Genomic DNA, 21672 nt, shown 5'->3' on the forward strand with positions numbered 1-21672 from the left:
TGCTGAGATTAGTAAGGCTTGTACTGGACTTTCTATATGCCCCATATAATCCTATCTTACTCCTGTATACTTTAACAGATATTAATTTTGCTGTGACCTTGCAGCCACATTCACAACAATGCCCCCGTGAACTAATTTTTTATTTACAGAAAGGTTTATTTTGAGGGTTTTTTTTCATTTGGTTTGGTGGGTTTTTATAAACTGTAGTGTCAAACTACTGTTTAAATCCCCTGGTAATACAGCAAGAAGTGTGACATGTGGAAAACTGTTCGGGCACCAATGTAGAGTATATAAAAACAGCAGCAACAAGCCTGGCAACAGAGCAGAATCTAATACAGTACTTGGCAAATGATGGCAAAAGTTCTCGCTTTTAAGCCAAAGATAAATGTAGTTGATGTTTCTTGCCAAGACTAGAGTGCCCAAATGCCATATCAAGCAAGGATGCTGCAAATAATTGCCAATGACATTTTACCAGTCTGCTTCTTTAAGAACTGTCAGATATTGAGTCCAAAATGTCTGTTCCTACACTATTATTATAGGTCACCCAGGAAAACACATCAGTGTTATCGCTTTGAAAAACAGCATTGACAACTGTTTTAGTTTAATAATTATACTCAGGAGTGTAATATTATTCTCTCACAAATTAATAACCCATACCAGAACAGTGACATTCCTAAAAATGTATTTTTTATTTAGTAAAGTGAAGGATGACAGATGAAATAATTGTATTTCACAGACTTAATGGAATTTTTCTCAAAGCAGTAAAGTAGTCCTCCTGTAATTAACATAATTTTTTGCATAAACATATTTGGGAAAATTCTAAGAAGCTTTCTCAGAAATTAGGTTTACAGGCTACCTTCAGGGAATTGTTTTTGAAAGATTCTTGCTTTGGTGGGGATTTAACCAAATGTTAGTACAGGAAAATGCAGTGCTGTGTTAAGGCATTTAGGGATCTGTAATGAAAAGTTTAAATGAGATTTAGCTAATGATGTAAATCACCAGTTTCAGTGAGCCTTGGCTTTGCAATGCTTTGGCTTTAAGTTGGAAAAGCTGTCCAAAGAGCCTGAAATAAAAAAATTCTTGCTTCTTTCCTTCCCTAGTGATTCTCACATTCCTAAACCAGCCATGAGAATCTGTCATAACTTCCCCTTTGAAACCATTCTACCCTTGAGGCACAAGACACCACTTAGCAGTCCTAAAGAAGCAGTTTGGAAGACTCCACTTAAGCGGTGAGCAGAGAAGGGAGTTAGGAAGGCAGAGACAGATTATGGTTCAAATTAAGGCTGAACAGGAAATGGGTTTCCCCCTTGCATGATCTTTTTGGGTTTTTTTTAGAATGCTCCAGGCCCAAAAGGCCCAAATCAGGGTTATCTCATTTTTTTCCTCAAAACAGGAAAATTTAATGGAACTGACTGTAGTGCAAAACACTGTTAATATGGCACCAGCCTCTTGCAACAAAAAATACTGAGGCACGTAACACAAATTTCTTCCATGGGTGCTGCAATCCTGGTTGACAGTTTCCCAAGCTTCAGAAGACAGAGAGGGGAGGAGGAAGAACAAGCAAGGCAGACTACTGTGATGAAAGCACTAGCCAAGCAACAAGCAGGTCAACAACAAAGTCATATTTTAAAAATATTTTGGGGCAGATCGCTATTTAGAACAGATGAACATTCCTTCACTGACTTTACACTGTCTGAACTTGAACATTTCCGTTATCCACACACCTGAATAGAATAAAGAATTTTTCTTATGTGAAGCAAAAATGAAGACAACAATAGTCCTTTAGAGAGAAGCTCTGCTCTTTAACTGGCATTCAGCACACTGCTGTAGTACTGCTACCCCAGTCCCAATACCTGTTGCTGAGTAAGGGAATGTATTTGACTGTGATACTGCCTCTGGAGGTATAGGGTTTGTGCTGGGGTTTGAGCTCAGTGCCAGCTTTGGGGTATGTTTGTTTTACTCTACACAATCAGCAGAATCTGGCCAAAAATCAGCCTTAAACCAGTTCAACCAGTTTCATATTATTTGATACAGCACATTTCATGAGAAAATACCTTCTACAGATTGGATAGGTAGGCATTTAGATTCATATTCTTATTCAATTATTATGACTTCTGCAGTGACATTAAAAAAACTCAGACAAGCAGAGCATAAAGTGAAGGTAAATGATGGACTTCAGCTTTAACTGTGCATTTTCAGTGCTAGTTTCTCATGTAAGGAGTAAAAATGCCTCAGACAACTCAGAAGGGATGTAGCATGAAATTGTAGCATGCAGTTTTCTGAAACAGGCACAAGAGCTCAACACACTGGAGCTAATTTCTGTCAACTTTCATTCCATATGGATTAGTGCCATTTTGCATAGCTGAAGCACCAACTCTATGCATGTATTTGGCAGTGCCATACATATCCAGTTTCATCAAGCTTTCAGTAATATGAAGTTCCTGCAGACACTGGAGCTTCTCATTAAGTTTATCAGATTTAAGTTACTCTGTGAGTCTGTTTTTCACTAATTAAAAGGCTCAAGCATTTTCAGCTGGATCTTTTTCTTCAGCCTAGTGAGTCTCTCAACAGTGTGCAAATTTACAAACCACAAATACATCCAGGAGTTCAACTATCAGTCTGGATTTCCTTTTATTTTTTTTTTTTTTTTTTTTTTTAGCTCCCCACAGGAAAAAACCCCCAACCATTTTCCCTGCCTTCTGGTAGTATTGGTTCCCTTACTAATCATCAGGATTCACCACTGTCACATGCTTGCACTTGCTACGATGAGTTTTTTCTCCACCTTCTTAATGGAATGTGGAGGCCACTTCTGAGAAAAGAGATTAAACTGAGACTATTTACAAACTTTGTGAAAAACAAAATTCCACACTTTCTTCAAAGTTTTGCTAAAATGGTCTCATAACTTTTTCACTATCAACAGGTCTCCACATGATCATATTAACATCTAAATTCAAAACAAAACAGAGAGCAAATTGTTAATATGAAATACGGTAGTTTCTGTCAAAGCATCACACAGCTAACTTGGCAGCACCCAGTATACTACAGTGTCTTCTTGTTCTAAGTATGACAGAAATGCAAGGGCTTGCCCACTTTAGAGCAGATCATCTTAAGACTAAATCCCTAAACATGAAGAATAAAAACCTTTTCTACCTTTAAAAAATATCGGTGCTGATAAACAGCTGACTTGTGTTCCATTTATTTCACTTTTTAATTACTCTTATGAAACATGCCATTTAAAGCCAGAAAAGCATTACAGCCATATGTAGGTAGGTAACTGATGCTGACAATGAGACTCTTTCAGAGCTTAAAACCTCAACCAGTTCTTTCTGGTGAAACCTCTCATTTTGGTTTGAATACAGCGGACCTGTGCTCTTGCTTGTGAATTACAGTCCTAAGGGCTTTCTTTGCTTTTATTTTTAAATGGCCTTCCTTTCTCTTCATATTGAGCCCATTTCTGTTCTCTGTAGTTATAATCAGAAAGTTATCATGAGACAGCCATACTCCCTGAGCCATTCTCTAGTTGTCTAGACTGCAGTTTTTTCCCTTAGCCAGTAAGTAAAAGAGTTTGTTCCAGTACCATATTCCATGCTTTCAGATCCTAGGTCATGATTTGGTATGCAGCATGGCACTCACTCCCACTGTCAGACACTGAGCAGGCAAGGGGCCAAGAGATGGCAGAGCACTGACTTTTGCTCTTTTCCCCTCACTTACGCCCCTAGCCTGCTGTTGCCCTAACTTGCTTGGCATAAATGCTAGCCACATGTACAGGATAAACAAAATTCAGATCCACAACAAAATTCACACCAGAGCAGTTTGATGACTCCTTGTACTTGGCCTCCAGGCAATTGCCTGAGGTAACAGACTCCAGCTGTTACAACTCTGCCAAGTAGAAGCAGATGTGGCAGGTAAGCTCTCCAATGAAAGAAAAATTAGCTTGGTATAGCTATTGGTATAGCTTTAACTACACATTTGCCACTTGAAAGTGTTCAAATAGCATGGAGACAAGTCTTACAAACGTCAGGTTCTCAAGGAGAAACTCAGTTTTAATGTTAATCAGTTTGCTCAGAGCAAACTTTCTTCAGCTTTAATTACTCCCATCACATGAAACCTTGAAACACCTCAAGACTGAGGTTTTTTTTCACCTACTAGAAGAACAACTTGAAAATCATGAACAAGGTCACCATGTGGTGACACCTGTCATAAGAAAATGATGGTATTACTAAGAAAATATAGCACCCCGTGCTCCATTGTCTTTACTTAGCTTTAAATTTCTCTAACCTATATCTCAGTTAAAAGAAAACATTTAAGGAAAATAAGTGTTACAAACTCTTATCTAATACTTGTTCTCTGATGTAGCAAAGATTTGCAAAGACATTTTCAAAAATCTCTAGAGCTACTGTCTCTTCTGTGCTTGTCCAACACAATGAACAGGAGCACATGCTTTAATATGCCGCTCAAGAAATGATAGATGGTGACAAAACTGTTCAATCTGTGACAGACAGGACAAATCCCTGCTCACTGATCTTAATACTGTTAATTGGCTGTGCTTCTTGTGAAGCAGTAACACAAGCTGAGTACACAAGCTGAAAATAAGCTAACGAAGCATTTTTTCTAAGAAGTATATTATTAAATTAACTAATAAAATTAATTGCCAATTACTCATAGAGCTATATATCACATATTAAAAAAGGTATTAAAGTAACATAATCTAGCCACTTGTTACAACACACAGGAATATCTACATTTAGGAATATCCACATTAAGTACAGAGTTTGGATGGAAAAAAAAAAAGGCCTGTTAATGTGTTTTGTTTAACCCTTAAACTGTTCTTTCGTTGTTCTTTAAAAACAAACCAAAAAAAACCTACATTTTTTTTCCTCAAGAGAGTATAAGCCAGTATTCTCAATTTGTTTTTATTTTTTCTTTTTGCATTCTCCACAATCCTACAAACCAATATTAGTCAGGAGAATTCACATCAGTCACCTGACAAAGACCTTTGACAAGCCATTGAGGATTCTGTTATGTTAAGCAGGTAGAATCAGACCTTGAACTCCAGGCAACATGTACATCAGAGACAATGAGTCCATATGAATAGTTTTATAGCTGGAACCTTTAAAGAGGTAGGCAATCATAGCTGCAAATCAAAATTTGAGAAGTTTCTCAAGATAAAAGGCTTATGAGAATTTATGTGTAAAGAGCCTGGACAGGGAATACAAAGGTAAAACTACAGAAAACCCAGGTATCTTAGTAGACTTAGAGAATTTCACTTTCTTGCTAGAGTACGTTGAGTGTTTTTTCATTAATTGCAATTACCATTCTATCGACACCTCTCAAAATCACCAGAAATAGTCCACAATATGGGAAAGTCATAACAAAAATCATATTGCAGGAGGTAACATGGACTTCCCTCAGTTAAATTCAATGTTCTTAAACTCTTTCAAAACAACAAAAGCACAGATCTTATGAGTACTCACCACCATCTTCAACCATGAAATGAAAAATGTCACTGGTGGCATTGTCACCTCCTCGTAAAACATAGCATATCTTCATGCCATCAATATCAGCTGGAAAGAGTCAGGAAAAATAGATTTTATTTTAAATGCTGAAGGTAAGAAACTGTTTTTATAGAAAAACTTGACATGTATTAAATAGTTCAGCTTCAACAGAGAAAGGTCAAGGTTCTCTAGCAGAGCTCAGGAATTTCAGTATTAACAGCACTTAAGTTTTACATATACCATTCATTCTCCCTCCCTTTACTTCCCCCTCCTCAGAGCCCTCTTTCTTTTAAGATGTATTTACAAAAAGAACTGAAAGGAAATGTAAAAACATGGGCTCAACAGTCAGAACTACTACATATTTTTAGTGGGGCATTTTCTTAAACAGAGGTGTATCTTCACTAAGATATTGGTTCTGTCATTCTTCATCCTGAGAAGTACTGTAGTAGTCACAGAAAATCTGTGGCTGAAATGGGAACAAAACCCAGGGTATTTTCTATGTTAAGTTCTACCCTCCATTCAAGAGGCAAGACAAATTAGCCCACATGATCTCCCCCCTGCCTCTAGAACTAGATTACTCCTGGCATGTGGTCCACCTCTAGGACAGGATATCTGTACACATTCTGCAGTAGAGAAATCTCAATCTCTTTAGTCCTCTACCAGATCATCCTTCGTAACAGCATGTTTTCAAAGGATATGGCATATAATCTATATGAACTGAAATAAATAGTGCTCAAACACTTACAGTACAATGATTTGACTGTTTTAAGAACACAAATACATGCAATTAAAGTAGAGAAGACTTCAGTAAGAGAAAATTCAATGCACAATTTTGAATCATCAATTGCAATAAAGAGACTATATAAAAGGTAAACAAATATTTATTAATATTGTGTTTTCTGGTTTCCTTGAGCAGTGATGAGAAACATGTAATACATAAAAAGTAATCTTTGTCAGTTTCTCTGAAAGCCTTTTATTGGTAAAAATCCACATCTGATACTTTTTCAAGAAAAAGTGTTAGAAATTAATAGCATTAAAGTGGAGCTCAAGTACCACCCAAGTTCTCCTCCCATGTTAGGGCATATGCATTAGTAAAAAAAAGCCGAAGGCACTTTTGTTAGAGCTCCTCAAAATCCTCAGTTCCAAAAGTAGCCAGACATCTTCTAGGGCAAACAAGTTAAGAGCATTATCAGCAAATATATGTCACTGAAGAATCTCTTCCATAAATATTTGAAATTTAGAGATCAAAAATTCATGGGGCTGTAAAAAGGATGCAAACAAATACTTCTTCATGCCAGTGGAGCAAATAAATCTTTCATCTTGCAAACACTTACACAAGTACTCAGCTTTGCCCATGGGGATGACCTTACCAAAATCCATGGTTCCAACACATATAAAGATAAGCACTCGACCTAGCTTTTGCAGGACCAGGACCACCTCATCAAAAAAAAAGTCGCTTGTCATCCAAACATCTTAATTTTGTCAAAAGAATTGCAAAGGAATGACCTGTTTTCTGTTCATTATGCTGGTTATATTAAAACTTGCCTAGTTGTAAGCACAATTCATTACTGTTTAACTACCGTGCCTGCTAAATATTAATGTGATATTGGAATTCTCCAACATAATTTTGAAATCCATCCAACAATTTTCATTTTAAAATAAAATATAATTATCTCCACTAGATCAGGGCACTGATTTCCCATTTAAAATTCTGCAAAACTGATGTGGTTATGAAAGGTTACATGTATTTATATATATTCTTTAAGAAACAAATGCACTTCGCAACTTCATTTGTCTCTCTGAAAACCGTTGCCTGAAAAAGAAGATAGAAAGCATTATCGGGGTGAATGCTGAATAAAAGCATTGCTTGCAAAGTGCTGCATATTTGGCTGGAGTAGCCATGTAGATATCTTTGGCCTCAGGAGGCTACATGAAGTGCTGAGACATCAACAAAGCTATGTTATTGCCAAGGCAGATCCTTACTCTCCACTATTCCTTCCCCTTCATCCTGGCTCCTCAGCACACTTGCAGAGCTGTGGGATGTGACCTGGCCCTTACTCACAAATTTACCCATGTGGGACAGGGGACTCCCAAAACCGCACTCAGCAGTCCGTCACACTTTGTACGTTCAAAACATTATCCAAACATGAGCTACCTAATTGTTATATACCACTAAACTTCTTTAAATGTGAAAGACTTGTCAGTTCCTTAATAGACTTTCCCCACTTTTAAACAAATTATCTAATTTTAATGAATATCTACTATGAACAAATTCCAGCCCTGACTTGCAGAGACGAGTGCAGTACGATTATGCAGACTCAATATTCTTTGTATGTATTTTTGTCCTAGGACAGCACTAGACTAGAAATTACCATGTGGCAAGTATTTTTCTTTAAGCTTTCTCTTCATTGACTATCACCAAATTGTAAATATAAAGCACAAAGAAATAAAGATGAACTAAAAGTGCTGCCTTCAGGTGTAACATGAAGTAACAGACAGTACCTGAATATACTTACGAACCACTTAATGTATTTTAAGAATATTTTACTTTGTTACTGTCACTTGCCCATCTCTCTTATTCAGATTATTTTAACAATTAAACAGAAAAGAATAAAAAGCACCAACTATTTGCAGAATTTGGGGACCTTTTAACAAGAAGTTAATTCTTCCACACTCTACTACCCTCTTTGAGCAATCCCAGTTAACTCTATGAGCCTCATGAGCAAAAGATTACCTACTGTACTTGTGGCAGAAGTATTTGATGTATACTAAATAGAAAGCCCCACACTGATTGTTCCTGAACCAAATAGACAACAAATCTCCTGGACATGCTATATTCTGCACAACTGCATTTTGAATGGAGGCTTTTAGCTCATCTTGCAAGCTAGGCTTATTTCCTTTCTAGCACTTGATAAAGTTTTGTGGGCAGCTATTGAAAAGCAATCTCAAGCATAAGGCAGAGAGCTATTTGCTAACAATCTCTCTGCCCTCTCTTTCAGTTACAGGCACTCTGAAAAACCAAACTGCTCAAGCTGCTTGCACACAATGACTCTTGTTTCATCAATGTTACCTCACTCAAAGCGGTCAGGCTGCCTGTTCTTACAGTCACAGACCCAAATCCAAGGAATGGAGTGTGAGGTGGTAGAGTATTAGGACAGACATCACAAACTATTGAGCAGCTTTCAAAACTCATCTGCATGTGACCCTGAACAGCCTCATCTGACTTCAAAGTTGGCCCAGTTTTGAGTAGGGATTGGACCAAATGACCTCCAGAGGTCCCTTCCAACATAAATTGAAGGACTGTAACTATGTTTTACAAGCCCCATCAGGACCCATGCCTGTTAATGAAACTGGCACTATTCAGCATTTTGTAAGAGGTTGCCCCACATGGCAGGACAGGGCCCCTAAAAAGGGGGGAGATCAATACATAAAAGGAAAGTGTATAACAGCAGGTCCAATAGTCAATACAGGAGCGTCTCAAAGTCAAAACTATTACTCATGGCCAGTTGCAAACCCTGCACATACATTAGGATCATTAAAAATAGGACAAAAGAGGGTCTTGTTTACTCCTGCCCTGAACATTAGATAATTATTCATCTCAGCACAGCATAAACATGAAATATGCATAAATTCACTACTCTGGATTTGACAGCATTTTGCACATTAATGGTAGTAGGCCAGAAGGTGAGGGACAACAGTGAACTACACACAGAGTTTTCAGTATGCGTAAGACCTCTGTGTCTCACATTACTTCTCAAAACTGTGGCCTTCTAGATTCAGCCAAGAATTTTTGTCTCCCTGCCATTCACAACCTCTCCCATACCCAAAGCGGCTACAGACAAGAGGGCATCTGAGGAAAAAGGAAAGGAAAAGACAGTGGCCCTTTCATCCACGACTTTGACTCCCAGGTTATTCTATGACTTCCAGCAAGTTCTCTTTCCCTGTCTTCAGCAGATGTATTATCCCTGTGTAAGCTTGCTGCTTTCTGCCTTTCAAGCAGCCTTTCCAGACACCTCTTCTCCCTCAAAGTGCCTGGCCCTGCATTCATAAGACATTTTTATGTGTTTGCTTCATAAAATACAAACCATTATAAAAAGCATCCAGGAAGTTGAGAAGAGAGACACCACAGAAATAACACAGATGTTCAGGAGGTATTTGCTCATAGAGGCCAAAGGACAAAATTATTGAAGAAATGTGTATTTCTTAAAAACACTCTTCAACTCAACACAAATGAGAGTGCTTGTGCCAGTACTGTCAGAGAACCTGTGAAGTTATATCATTTTCTGGGTATCCTCACTAGCTTTAAACCCAATTTTTCCTAAGGGTTGCATGCTTCTCACCCAGCTCAGGCAGCCCCAGGATATTAAGAAAGCCTGCGTGAAGCCCAGTGAGCATGCCATGTGGTCAGGCTGCCGATTGAAAGCCAACTAACAACTTCATTTGGGTCATCTAACAAACGTACACCTGGCCACATGGCACAAAAGAGAATGGAATATGTACCTATCCTAAGTGCCCCCCTCCTTGAAAAAATGGGACATCACTGCGATACGCAGTGGTCTGCTTTCAAGGAACACCCACTCAATAATTCTACATTCCCCAATGTAAAAAAAAAAAAACCCAAACCCAAACCATTAAAAAAAGGGATAATCTATTTATTTGCTCACTCCCATTCTCTTCTGTTTCTCACTCGCCCTGACAGCAATACTCTTAATACTACTTGCAGTTCACTACTGAAGCCTTATATTTAAGGAGCTGTGGCAGCTCCCAAAGCTTGGACATGGTTTGGTCCCTCCTCATCCTCTTTTTTGCACTAATACTGCAGAACTTAGGGCATCCCAGCCATTCAGAAGTACATCAGGCCTGTTTGCAAGATTTGGTATATCTGACAAGAGCATCACTACAGCCAAGACTGTAATACGGGACACATACTGGTACGGGCTCTGTGAAATGAAATACAGCCAACTACAATCTCTAGCCTTACCACCTACACAGCCCAGCCCATCTGGGCCCCTTTAACTTTGAGTGTCCATGCTGTTGTGCTGTCTGCTCACTCCACAGCTGCAGGAGGCTCCAAGAAAACTCATTTCATTGTTAATTAACCAGCTATTAACTCATTGAAAAGTAAAATGGAAAATTCTCTGGAGAACAGCTAATGCTCCCCTTTCAATTAAAGTTACTTCATAGCCTTGTGTTGAGGCTTTATTTCAGAACATATGGCACATGTGGTTTTCATCCTATTTATACCACCTAGTATTTTAGTTCCATGTAAAAAGTAACTACCACTGACTTAATTTTAAAACATTTACATTACCTTTATTTTACCACAAACACTCTGTGGTTAAGATTTGTGTAATTACGGCAACAAATGCACTCATAGTATATTATTTCCCCATGTTTGGGAAATGATTTTGCTTTTACAGTTAAACGCGCTCAGATTGCATAGCAGCTGATACTCTAGCCATGGTATGACAATTAGTTAATAATAGCTTGGTCACTCCCATAGCATTTTCTAAATAAAACTGTTTAAAGAAGGCATTCAGCCTCTAAGGATCTGGAACCATGTGCAGCCCAATTCTGTTATCCAAATTTCTATCACTGGTAGAAAGTCCAAATCAGTTATTTGGACTGTAAGCTCTCTAAAGCGAAGATGCTCCTTTATTCAGTGTTTATCCAGTAGACCCCCTTTGCTGTTTAAAGCTATCACAGATGCAATAAATAATAAACAGAACTGAAAAAGAATAAAGCCATTATAAATAAGCTCACTGTTGGAAAGTTTCGCCCATCAATTATTATAGAGATTGGCATGAAAAAGAATGTTTCCAATGATCTAAAGAAAGCACAGAACATTGTAATACCTTGGCTGAACTGGTTGATGCTATGGTTGCCTTTCCCCAGGTGGATCAGGAAGCCATGGCGCGGACTCTCTGTGATTCTGATCTTAAGAGTAACCTGTAAACTGTCCCTGTCTTCCACTTTGAGCACCTTGTTGGTAATCAGAAACCCAATGTGACCTGTGGGCAGAATACGGAGAGTCTGAGCACCCTTATTTATTACAATTTGAGGCACACTGTTGTCCACAGCCATTATTCGAATCTTCATAGTCTGAGGTTTCCTTGTTTCAAACACAGTGTTGGGGAAGACATAGAAATCACTGTGAGTGCCATCCGTAACAGTGAAAGAGAAGCTATCCTCAACTGATTCTGTGCCATCATGTTTGTAGCTGATTAAATTTTCATTTAGATCTTGCTTAGTGAAGGTGGTGACTGGTTTGGAGCTATTAAACATGATCTGACCATGAACTGGTATTTGAGTGATGATAAATTTTAGCAATGCATCAGGTGTATCTCTGTCTTCTGCAGTCAGTTCAAATGGGGTTATCAGTTTGTATTCATTTTCACTCACCACGAGGTTATGGATTGTGATGACAGGTTTCTTATTGTCCACATCACTGATAGAAATTCTGAAAGTACGAAATACAGGATTATAGCCATCAGTCACCTCAAACTCAAAGCTGTCCATCTTCACCTCATCTTCTGAAGTGTGAATGTAATAGACTTTATTGCCTGCTAACAGGAGTTGAGTAAAAGTGGAGATGGGTACCCCAGGCTGATCTGTGCATTCAAGATGACCACGAACAGGTGCTCTGGTAATAGTGAAAACTAAGTTCTCATCTGGACTATTCAGGTCACTGGTGCTAAGCAAATCAGTAGTAAGGGTTACCTTCCCTCCTTCCTTCAAAGAAACTCCTTTGCTGATCACATCTGGGAAAACAATGTCAGTGCTACCTATTGTCACATAGAAGTAGCGGTCAATGAGAGGATTTATTCCATCTGTCACATCAAACTTAATAAGATCACGAACTCCTTCTTGGCCAAAATGGATATATTGAATTAAGTTTCTATCCACTTCATCCTGGGTGAAGTTCATCCCCAGGGTGATATTCTCAACTCCAGCTGAAGGCTTTATTCTCTGCAAGACGCCTTGTCCTGGCCCATATCTTATAATGTATGTCAAGGTTTTGTCTTCAGAATCGAGGTCAGTAGCCTTCAATATTCTGTTATTAATAGTTCTAGTTTCCCCTATTTCAATCTCCAAACCATCATTGATAGCCATCCTGGGTGTCTCATCATCTACAGGAATAACCATGATGAATACCGTTTTCCTAATGGTATGTTTACCATCTGTGAGTTTCACCTCAAAACTGTCCTCCTTTGTCTCAGAGTCATCATGTTCGTAGAGTATGTTGGAGTTCTCTGTTATCTGATCCAAGGTGAAGCTCTCCACTAGGACAGTTCCATTGACCAGCTGGTTCACAACGTGGCCATGCCTGGGAAGCCGGGTGATTGTGAACATTAACTCATCAGCAGGGATGTCTGCATCAGCTGCGTTGAGGATAGGGGTATCAACAACTAGACTCATGCCTTCCATGACAACAAACTCTCGCATAAAGATTTCAGGCTCTTCATCGTTGATTGGCATAATGACAATGGGGAAAAAGTGCCTTTGGGAAAAGTTAATGCCATCAGAACAGCGGAAAGCAAATCTGTCTTCAACAGGCTCTACACCCTTATGTATGCTTTGAACATAAAAAATATGCCCTTGACGGAGGTCTTTCAAGGTGAAAGCACTTATAGCTATACCTGCTCTGGATTTTTCAGATCCTGGGGCTGGAGAGATGTTCTCTACATACCCAGATGTGGGCTGCGCAAGAATAGTGCAGAGTATATCATCACTAGGAGTATCCACATCTTCAGCTCTGAGGTGAGCAGGAGTAATGACCCGTTTGTCACCTTCTGTTACCATGAACTGCTCCCCCACATAAATCTCTGGGGCTTGACTGTCAACAGGAAGAATGGTCACCAAGACCAAAACTCCTTGAACAACATTGCCCCTGACGCTCCACTCCTCAGACAGGTCAGATAAGGTAAGGTTGAAGGTATCTTCTTTGGGCAGAAGGCCTATTTCACCACCAGTGTGAGCATATACCACAGCACCATCCAGCAGATCCTTCTGGGAAAATCTCTCTGCAGGCACCCCTTGAACCAGGATGTTCCCATGCTGAGGAGGATCCTCTACAATGAAGGTCAACATTAAGTCATCTGTATCCTCATCCGTGCCCTGAATGACATTAGCAGTGATTTCAGCAGCACCATTCTCCAGCACATCCAGGTAGGAACCAAGAGTGCCTGGCGGCAACCGTAACATAGGAACCTCATCATCAACTGGGTGCACGTTCACTTTCAGTGTGATGGGCACAAAATGAATCCCATCACTCACATCAAGCCTGCAGGTATCACTGTTGGTCTCAGCTCCACTGTGCACATACACCACCCTCCCTTGTCTGATATCCTCCAGGCCAAAGACACCTCCTGGAATCAAACTGTACCCAGAAAGCTGCAACTGGCCATACTGAGGAGCCTGGGTCAGGATAAATCGGAGATGGGCAAGTTCAGTGTCCGTGTCACTGGCATCCAGCTCAGTTGGACTAAGAACATGGCTGCCTCCCTCAGGCAAAGTAAAGCCAGTATTAGTGATTTCAGGAGGCTGGTTATCCACAGGCTGCAGGTAGATGGTGAAAGTCCCTTCAGCTGCATTGCCAGCTGCATCTTGTACTTGATACTGAAACTGAATCAAATGAGGAGCCACCCCCAGTTCTTCCTGTGGGGGTCGGAACGAGATCTTGTGATGATTGATCTGGGCCTGGGTGAAGTGGGTAACTTCCACAGAGTGATCCTCAGTCAGCACGAGGGATCCAAGGCGGGCTCCATATACATCTGGAGGGTGGTTAGTGTCAGTGGGGGGCTGGGTTATTGTGTAGCGGAGTTCACGGTCCCCTGAATCCTGATCTGTGTAACACAAGTGCTTCCTCCGCAGTGGGGTCACCTGCTGCTCTGCAACTATTAAGTGCAGGCTGCTGCTACTATGCAGCTCTGGGGCTAATCTGTCTACAGGATGTACCCGGATCACAAAAGCCTGTGGTCCAGAGCGGTTGGGTGGGTCATTGTCATCCTGGACTCTAAAGACAAACTGATCCAACACAACCCCAGGGCCAGGGCTGTGAGGCCCAAAGTGGTGGTAATAGAGACGCCCTTCCACAATGTCCTGCTGCAGCCACTCTCTCACTGGCTTTTCATAGATTAGGGAGCTCCCTGCTAAACTCGGCACCCTCCTCCAAGAAAAACCCTCATCATCTTCCTCCTCTTCCCAGCCAGGAGGTGGTTGTGCTTGACGGAGGAGGAGCTGCCCAGCAGTAGGGCCAGACTCCACTGTGAAAAGCAGGATGGCATCCTGCGAGTCAATGTCAGTGGCGCTAAGAGCTCGGGTGGTGATGGGCACTGTTTCACCCTCAGCCATGGCCAGCCCCGTGTTAGCATTGAGTAGGGGCGGCTGGTCATCAGTGGGCACCAGGGTAATGGGGAAGAGGAACTCAACGCGGTGGCGAGAGCCACCATCTTCTAGCCGCAGCACCAGGTTGTCACTGAGTGGAGACTCACTGCCGTCATGCTGGTAAATGACCCGGCCTGCTGCCAGCTCAGCCACAGTGAAGTGTTTACGAGGGGCGGCAGCTGCTGGGGCATCCTCCAGGAGAGTGAGGTGGCCATGCCTCAGCCCTGCCACCACGCTCACCCGCACCTGCTCAAGGTCATCCTCATCACTGATCACCAGGTTGGGGCTGGGACCAGGGCCCGAGAGAGGCCGCGACTGCCCCTCATAAAGCACGAGGCCAGTGTTGCGGGTCACCACAGGTGCCAGGGTGTTCATGGGCTTCACCACAATCACGAAGGCAAAGGGCTCTGAGGCAGCACCCTCTGGGTCCAACACCTCCAGCTCGAGCTCGAAAAGCCGCTCCTGATCCGAGTCCTCCACAGGCGGCTGGTAGGCGATGCGCAGCTCCCTCACATCCCGCTGGCTAAAGGAAGAGACAGGCAAGCTCCGGTCGTCTGTGCTGACCATGTGGCCCTGGCCGGGGCCAAAGGGAGAGGTGATGTTGAAGAGCAGCAGGTCTGGTGGCGACTCGGCATCCTCAGCTGCCAGCATGTCAGGCGTGAGGGCGGTGAGGACGAACTGGTCCACCTCCATCATAAGCATGGCCAAGAAGCTGGGTTTGGGGGCCACGTTCTCAGTCCCAGCCCGGATCCGCACCAGCACCTGGAAGTACTCACGCTTCAGCAGCGCCCCGCTGCCCGCCGCCTCCCGCAGCTCTGCCACCAGCGGCACCAGGTCGCGGTTGGGGGAGCCGCTGGCCGCCGTGTGCCGGTAGCGCAGCCCCAGGCGCAAGAACTCCTCGCAGTCCCACATCGAGGCGGGCACCGGGCCGTCCCCCGCCGCCTCCTCCTCGCCCGCGGCCGCTGCCGGGGAGTTGAGGATCTCTCCGTAGCGGGGCAGCCCGGCCAGCCGCGGCAGCAGGCCCACCCGGCAGCGCTGCCGGCCCGGCTCGAAGGCGAACTCCAGGCTGCGGGCGTCCAGCGGGTTGCTGGTGCCCCGCAGGCGCTCCACGGTGAGAGGCAGGTTGCGGGTGACGATCTCCAGCTGGGTGAAGAGCACCTCCACCTCCAGCACCAGGGGCAGCACCAGGGAGCGGCTCGGCGAGTCGTAGCGCAGCTGCAGCCGGACGCGGTCCCGCGCGGGGCTGCGGCCGCCCAGGTGGGAGTACTGCACCTCGCGGGCCCCGAAGTCGCAGGGGAAGCGCCGGGGGCTCAGGCGGCCCGGGCGCTGCCACGACGGCTCCTCGTCCAGCACGGTAAGGTGGCACCGGTCCCCCGGCTGCACCTGCAGCACCAGGTCCCGCGCGGGGTCCAGCCAGGCGGAGCGGCCCAGGGGCACCCGCAGCCCGCGGTTGGCCACCACGACGGCGGCCGCCTCGGGCGCCCACGGCGAGGAGACGGCCGCGCTGTCTGGCGGCGGCTCCGGCGCCCCCACCCAGGCGCAGCCGGCCAGCAGCAGCAAGCCGGCCAGCAGACGCCGCAGCGCGGCGGGGAGAGCCTGCATCGTGCTCGCCGGCGGAGCGAAGCGCTGGAAGCTCCCGACAGCCGGGGCGGGAGGGGGGGGGGGGGGGGTGTCTGCGCGGCGCAGGGGCCGAGTCGCCACCCGCCCGCACCCACTCGCCCCTCACACACGCTGCGCTCTGAGGGGAGCGCGCCCTGCACCGGAGGGGAGCCCCGCGAGCTGCGAAGCCCCGCCCCGCGGCTCCGAGCGGCCAATAGGCGCCCGCGGGGGGGCGAGGCCGTCTGGCGCGATTGGACAGAGAGGTTTGCCAATCTTGCAAGCTACGGGGGGGGGGGGGACGGGACGGGATAGCCTCCGCCCTCCCTGCTCCGGCCCCTCAACAGGTTGTGGAGGAGAAGGCGCCGAGGGAAGCTGGAGGGCCGAGCCCCGGCCCTGCGGGAGCGGGAGGGAAGGGGCAGGCGGCGGGCGCGGATCGCCCCGCCGACAGCCCCCGCGGGAAAGGCGCCGGCGACTGCCCGGAGCCCCCGTGTCGGGGGAGGGCGGAGCTGCTCGCCCACAGCAGAGGAGCGGTACCCCCTGCCAGCCCCGCACCGCCGCTCCCCGCCTGCCCTGCGCTGAGCCTCCCGCTCTTGCCCTAAATCCCGGCTCCCTGGGGCAGAGCGGGAGGGCGGCGGTCCTCGAGTCGCCTGCGGGGAGGGCTCGGGGTCTCCCTTCGCCTCAGGGGACTGGGCGACAGGTGAGCGCGGGGCGGCGGCGGAGCGGCAGGAGCGGGGCTGCCCGAGAGCCGAGCCGGGGTAACGGGGGACCGGGGGGGGGAACAGGTGCCGGGGGGAGACGGGGGCGGGTCACGCGGGAAGGGCCCCGGGGCTGCCGCCGGAGCGGCGGGCGGTGAGGAGACCCGCTCGCCGGCACCGCCCGCCTTTGGGCCAGGAAGACAACGGGTAAGGGTCTCCGGGGCAGAAGGCGTTAGCTAATACCCGGTTTCGTTCCTCGGAGGTGGCTAGTCACAGCAGCGGGTGAATAAAAGCTTCGCATATTTCTGCCGTCTTGTGTCTGCAGTTAAAAGCATATTAATAAGAGCCGGAGCTTGCAGGAGTTACTTGCCCTTTAAAGTTGCTAGTGGCAGGCTCTGACTTTTTGTTCATCTTCTCTCACAGCTGCCAGAATTGTTTCTTGCTGATGAAATGTGATCCACGGTCTGTTTTAAAACAGGTTTCTGACAATATAAAAGCGAAAAATACTAAGGAGGGGCAGATTCAAAGACGACCCAAAGCTGTTTGGAAATTACTTTGTGTAAGTTTGCGATGCCTTCTTTTAAAATAATCTCTGAAGTTATCCTTCAGTGGTGGAGCAACATTATGGCATGTGATCTTGTTTTCTGTATGGTAAAACTTGAATTTGGAATTGGAGGTGTGGGCAGTCAGCCACGTTCACATATAAGTATTAATTCCAACAAGTAATTCAGCTTGGTTTGGGGTAGAGGGACATCAGTGGACACCTGTTCTACAACGTTGGATTATTGTAATTTGTGGGATACTTTTATTATATTCTGTTAGTGACATACCTGTGGAAAACTGCAGAAAACTATTTTGCTAAAGTCGTCTATACTGAATTATGGGCTTGGATGCTGCTGCAGGAGGTACTAATTCTAGCAGTTAGATATCTATCAAGTTAAGCAACACTAATACCATTTCTCTGCCCTTATGATGCATTTCCACTGGATTTCAGCAAGTTAATATCTTATTTGTAAGCCTCAAAGAAAGATAGTTCAGTAGAAAATGTTGAGTCCCAGGACCAAGGATCTCCTGTAGTTTCACAAACATGGTGTTAGTATCTCTTCTTGTCAGAGGTGACAATATTCAGGATGGAGTGACTGGAATTGCCCAGATATAATGGTCTAGTGTCAAGTCCTGGGTTCTGTTTAAAAACAGACCAATAAATAAATAAAACCTAACAAAACAAAACAACCAAAACCAAATGACCCAGCACAGAGATTTGAAGTAGCATTGGGGTGATCTGAAGGCATTTCTGCCTGCACGGGCATCAATAGCTTAAAGTATTAAAGAAATGTGTACCATCTGATTCCAAATTTAGGCTGTAGTGAAATGAAGTTTTACAGAACCAATGTTCAGTAGAAATCTTCACATTTATTCACTTCAAGGGAGAAAGATTTTCCTTTTTTCAAAATAAACTCCCTTTTGCAGAGTTTGCCACTCAAGCCGTGTGGGTATGTGCATATATGCATGTGTGTGTAGAGAGACTTAGTGAAAAAGGGTAATAAATCACTTACAAATAGCATCTAGCTTTTTTATTTGTTGTTCTAGCAGAAGAAAAAAAACCCAAGGTATCTAATGAAAAGTGCACTATTTTTTCCCCCAGTTTTTAATATTCTTAGACTGTTAGGGATAGGAGGTAAACATGTGCCTTTAAAATATTTTCTCTTTAATGATGATGTGTTTTGAACCATATTTGTAACAGAGCAATCTCTTCTCTGTTAACGTTAGTCCAGTATTTGTTGTGATGTTTATCAAGAGATCATATCTGGGATGTCTCTCTTCAATTGGTAAAGAGAGTTAGAAAAATCTGGTAGATGAAGGAACAGCTTTTGAAATACCTGTGTTGAAAGTGAATGCAGAAGGGCATTCCAACAAATAAATTTTAGGCAGATTTATTTTCTTAACTGGGGAAAAAATAATCAAGAGAAAAGTAATGAAGGGATGGGATTGACCCATCTCTGATACAAACATTTCTTATTTTCAGTGGATACAGGGTCAGGTTGTTTGATCTCTATTATCTGCATCATCAAGTAGTAAATCTCCATGTACAAACAGCAGAAGTCCTCTTTATTTTTAGCAGTTGCTGTCTTGTCAAACAAGTCAATGAGCTCTTGTGCCACAGTCCAAGTATGAAGTGCAAGATGTGGGGTTTTTTCTTTTCACAGCACAACATAAAATAAAAAGTGCTCCAGATTATAGATTTTATAGGAATTTTAAAAGGATTTTCCTTAGCTTGCTGACTGGTTGGCTTGTGCCAACAATTGTGTTCAAATTGTGCTTGAAGAAAATTCATTTTGGCTAAATTCTGATCTGATCACATAGCTGTAAATCCAAAGTGTTTTCCTACCAATTGTCTCTGAAGTCAGTGTAACAAATCAGAATCGTGCCCAATAACAAGTCCATTGATCTTTTAAAATAAATTTTTGGTGAATAAGGTGACTGGTATTTGACCAGGGAAAAAAAGAGTCTACATATCCTTGCATGAAAGCTTGCAGCTCTGCTACACTACTACACTATATTTCTGAGTCTAAACAGAAACAGAAAGCTTTAAGACAAAGAAGACCTGCTTATTTAACAGAGTATTAATAAATAAAAGTGTGCTCATGGAAATCTAGTGATGAACATCTCTTCTGAAATAAATTACCTGTGAGGTTCAGCAGGGTAAATCTGTATTTTAAGACATTTGTTTATTTAAAAATGAATGCAAATCTGTTCTTATTTTAAATGCAGCCCTTTCTGAGAGCATCTGGTGTCTGCTTTTGATGATGGATCACAGATCTGTATTCCTTATTGAAAACTACACAACTCAAAGTTCCTGTATAAGACAAACAGAAGTTTACTGCTCACCAAGTCTACATATAAATTTATAGTTATCAAAGACTGCCCTCTGTTGATCTAGTATAATCTTAACATCTTAGCTTTAATGAAGCCCGATTTTTGTTATTACATTACTTTTTGTAGGAGTTTTGTACTTAATGATGGAATTAATTCCAGAGATGCTCTTCAACTAAATTAGTAAAAAAATGAAATAATTTTGATGATTAAATACTGGGAAAGGAGACTAAATATGACATAAATATGTCAGGGGATTTTAACATTTTCCAAATGGATAGCATGAGTATTTCATAACTTCCAAGTGCAAAAAGATGTGCCATCTCTTGCCAATGTATATAAACTATCTTGCCAAGGAAATTAGAGGAGCAGGGGGAGAAGATGGAAACAGCATATGAGATTCATGGGAGCATTTGGACACTTATTGGTTGTATGAGTAATTTTGTTATTACAATTCAGCTCTGAAGGCCATGTAAAAGCAAGGTGTACAGGACCTACTGTGGCACAGAGAAAATTGTCATCATTCATGGGTGATTTGGTGTGCAAAGACCAAAGGACAGTCCTATATAAATAGTCTTCCGAAACAGAGTAAAAATTTGAAAATGTTAAATCAGCCAGATGAGAGTGTGTCTCAGTTCCCTGTGTGTAGCTGTACTTAACCAACAACCTTTCTGTTGCTTCCATACTCACTTTTTCTTCTCTTATTCCATCAATGAATTATTACGCAAGCGGTTATTTATAAATTATCTGGCACAGGTTTTTGCCTGGGTATATGCAAGAATATTGCCAAACTGTAACTTTCAGTGATCCTTTTCCTGCCAAGTATCTCAAGAGGCAGACAGCTGACTCAAGAATCCTCTGTCCCTGATATGTCTTCTTTACCATCACACTCTGTAAATGTGGCATTGTCTTGAACCTGTTCTTCATTTCTTTCATGACTTCTGTTTCAGTCCAAATATCTGTTGCCCTGCAGGCAGAGATGCTCCTGAAAAGTCCAACACCACTAAATCTTGCATGTATAGTTTTAGTTCCCTTTGCCTCAGGTAAATGTTTCTCTTGCAGTGTGAAGAAACTTCACTGGCTTCTGTCAGGATAAGGTTTCATTCCTTGACTAGTGAAACTCTATACAGTCTGTTCTCAGAATTGTTTTCTGTTGATGCAGTGATGAGTATAATGCTGGTTTCTACATTTCATGTACCTACAGTAAATGTGACCACATGACCCAGCCAACATTCACTCCAAAACATTCAATCCAAAATCACTCTCCATGTTTCTAAAGCTCTTCTTAGACTTTTGTCTTAGTACCTTATGATATTTATTCTGCTGTTGCCCCAGTAATTGTTTTCACTTGCCTAGCACCGGCACCCTGCCTACCCTCCACGTCTCTAGCACTATTTTTACTTCAACCTTGGTTCTTTGAAAACCTACTTTTCAAGTGAACCTTCTTCAAGCTCCTTTCCACTTTAGATCTCATCAGAAGCAATGTGTTTTCCTTTACATTTTTCTCCTCTGCCTTTTGATCATTCTTACTCTTCTTGTTTCAAAGCCAAAATGCAATTTCTTGATCTCCTATTAACAATGAGAAAAGACTTGGTAATTTACTAGAGTAAATAAGTAGTCCC

The 21672-nt window shown here is 43.3% G+C and overlaps 1 protein-coding gene across 1 annotated transcript in view; it reads right to left on the reverse strand.

Annotated features, from left to right (window-relative positions):
* Window positions 1-16484, reverse strand: part of FREM2 (FRAS1 related extracellular matrix 2) — a 134899-nt gene extending 118415 nt beyond the window's left edge. Inside the window, exons 1-2 of the mRNA XM_049823564.1 lie at window positions 11351-16484; window positions 5475-5564 (exon numbers count right to left, since the gene is read on the reverse strand). Of these exons, the coding sequence (XP_049679521.1) occupies window positions 5475-5564; window positions 11351-16484 (5224 nt within the window). The remainder of the gene's footprint in view (window positions 1-5474; window positions 5565-11350) is intronic.
* Window positions 16485-21672: the final 5188 nt, after the last annotated feature.

The sequence above is a fragment of the Accipiter gentilis genome, chromosome 19 (genome assembly GCF_929443795.1).
Source record: "Accipiter gentilis chromosome 19, bAccGen1.1, whole genome shotgun sequence".
Taxonomy (NCBI): domain Eukaryota; kingdom Metazoa; phylum Chordata; class Aves; order Accipitriformes; family Accipitridae; genus Astur; species Astur gentilis.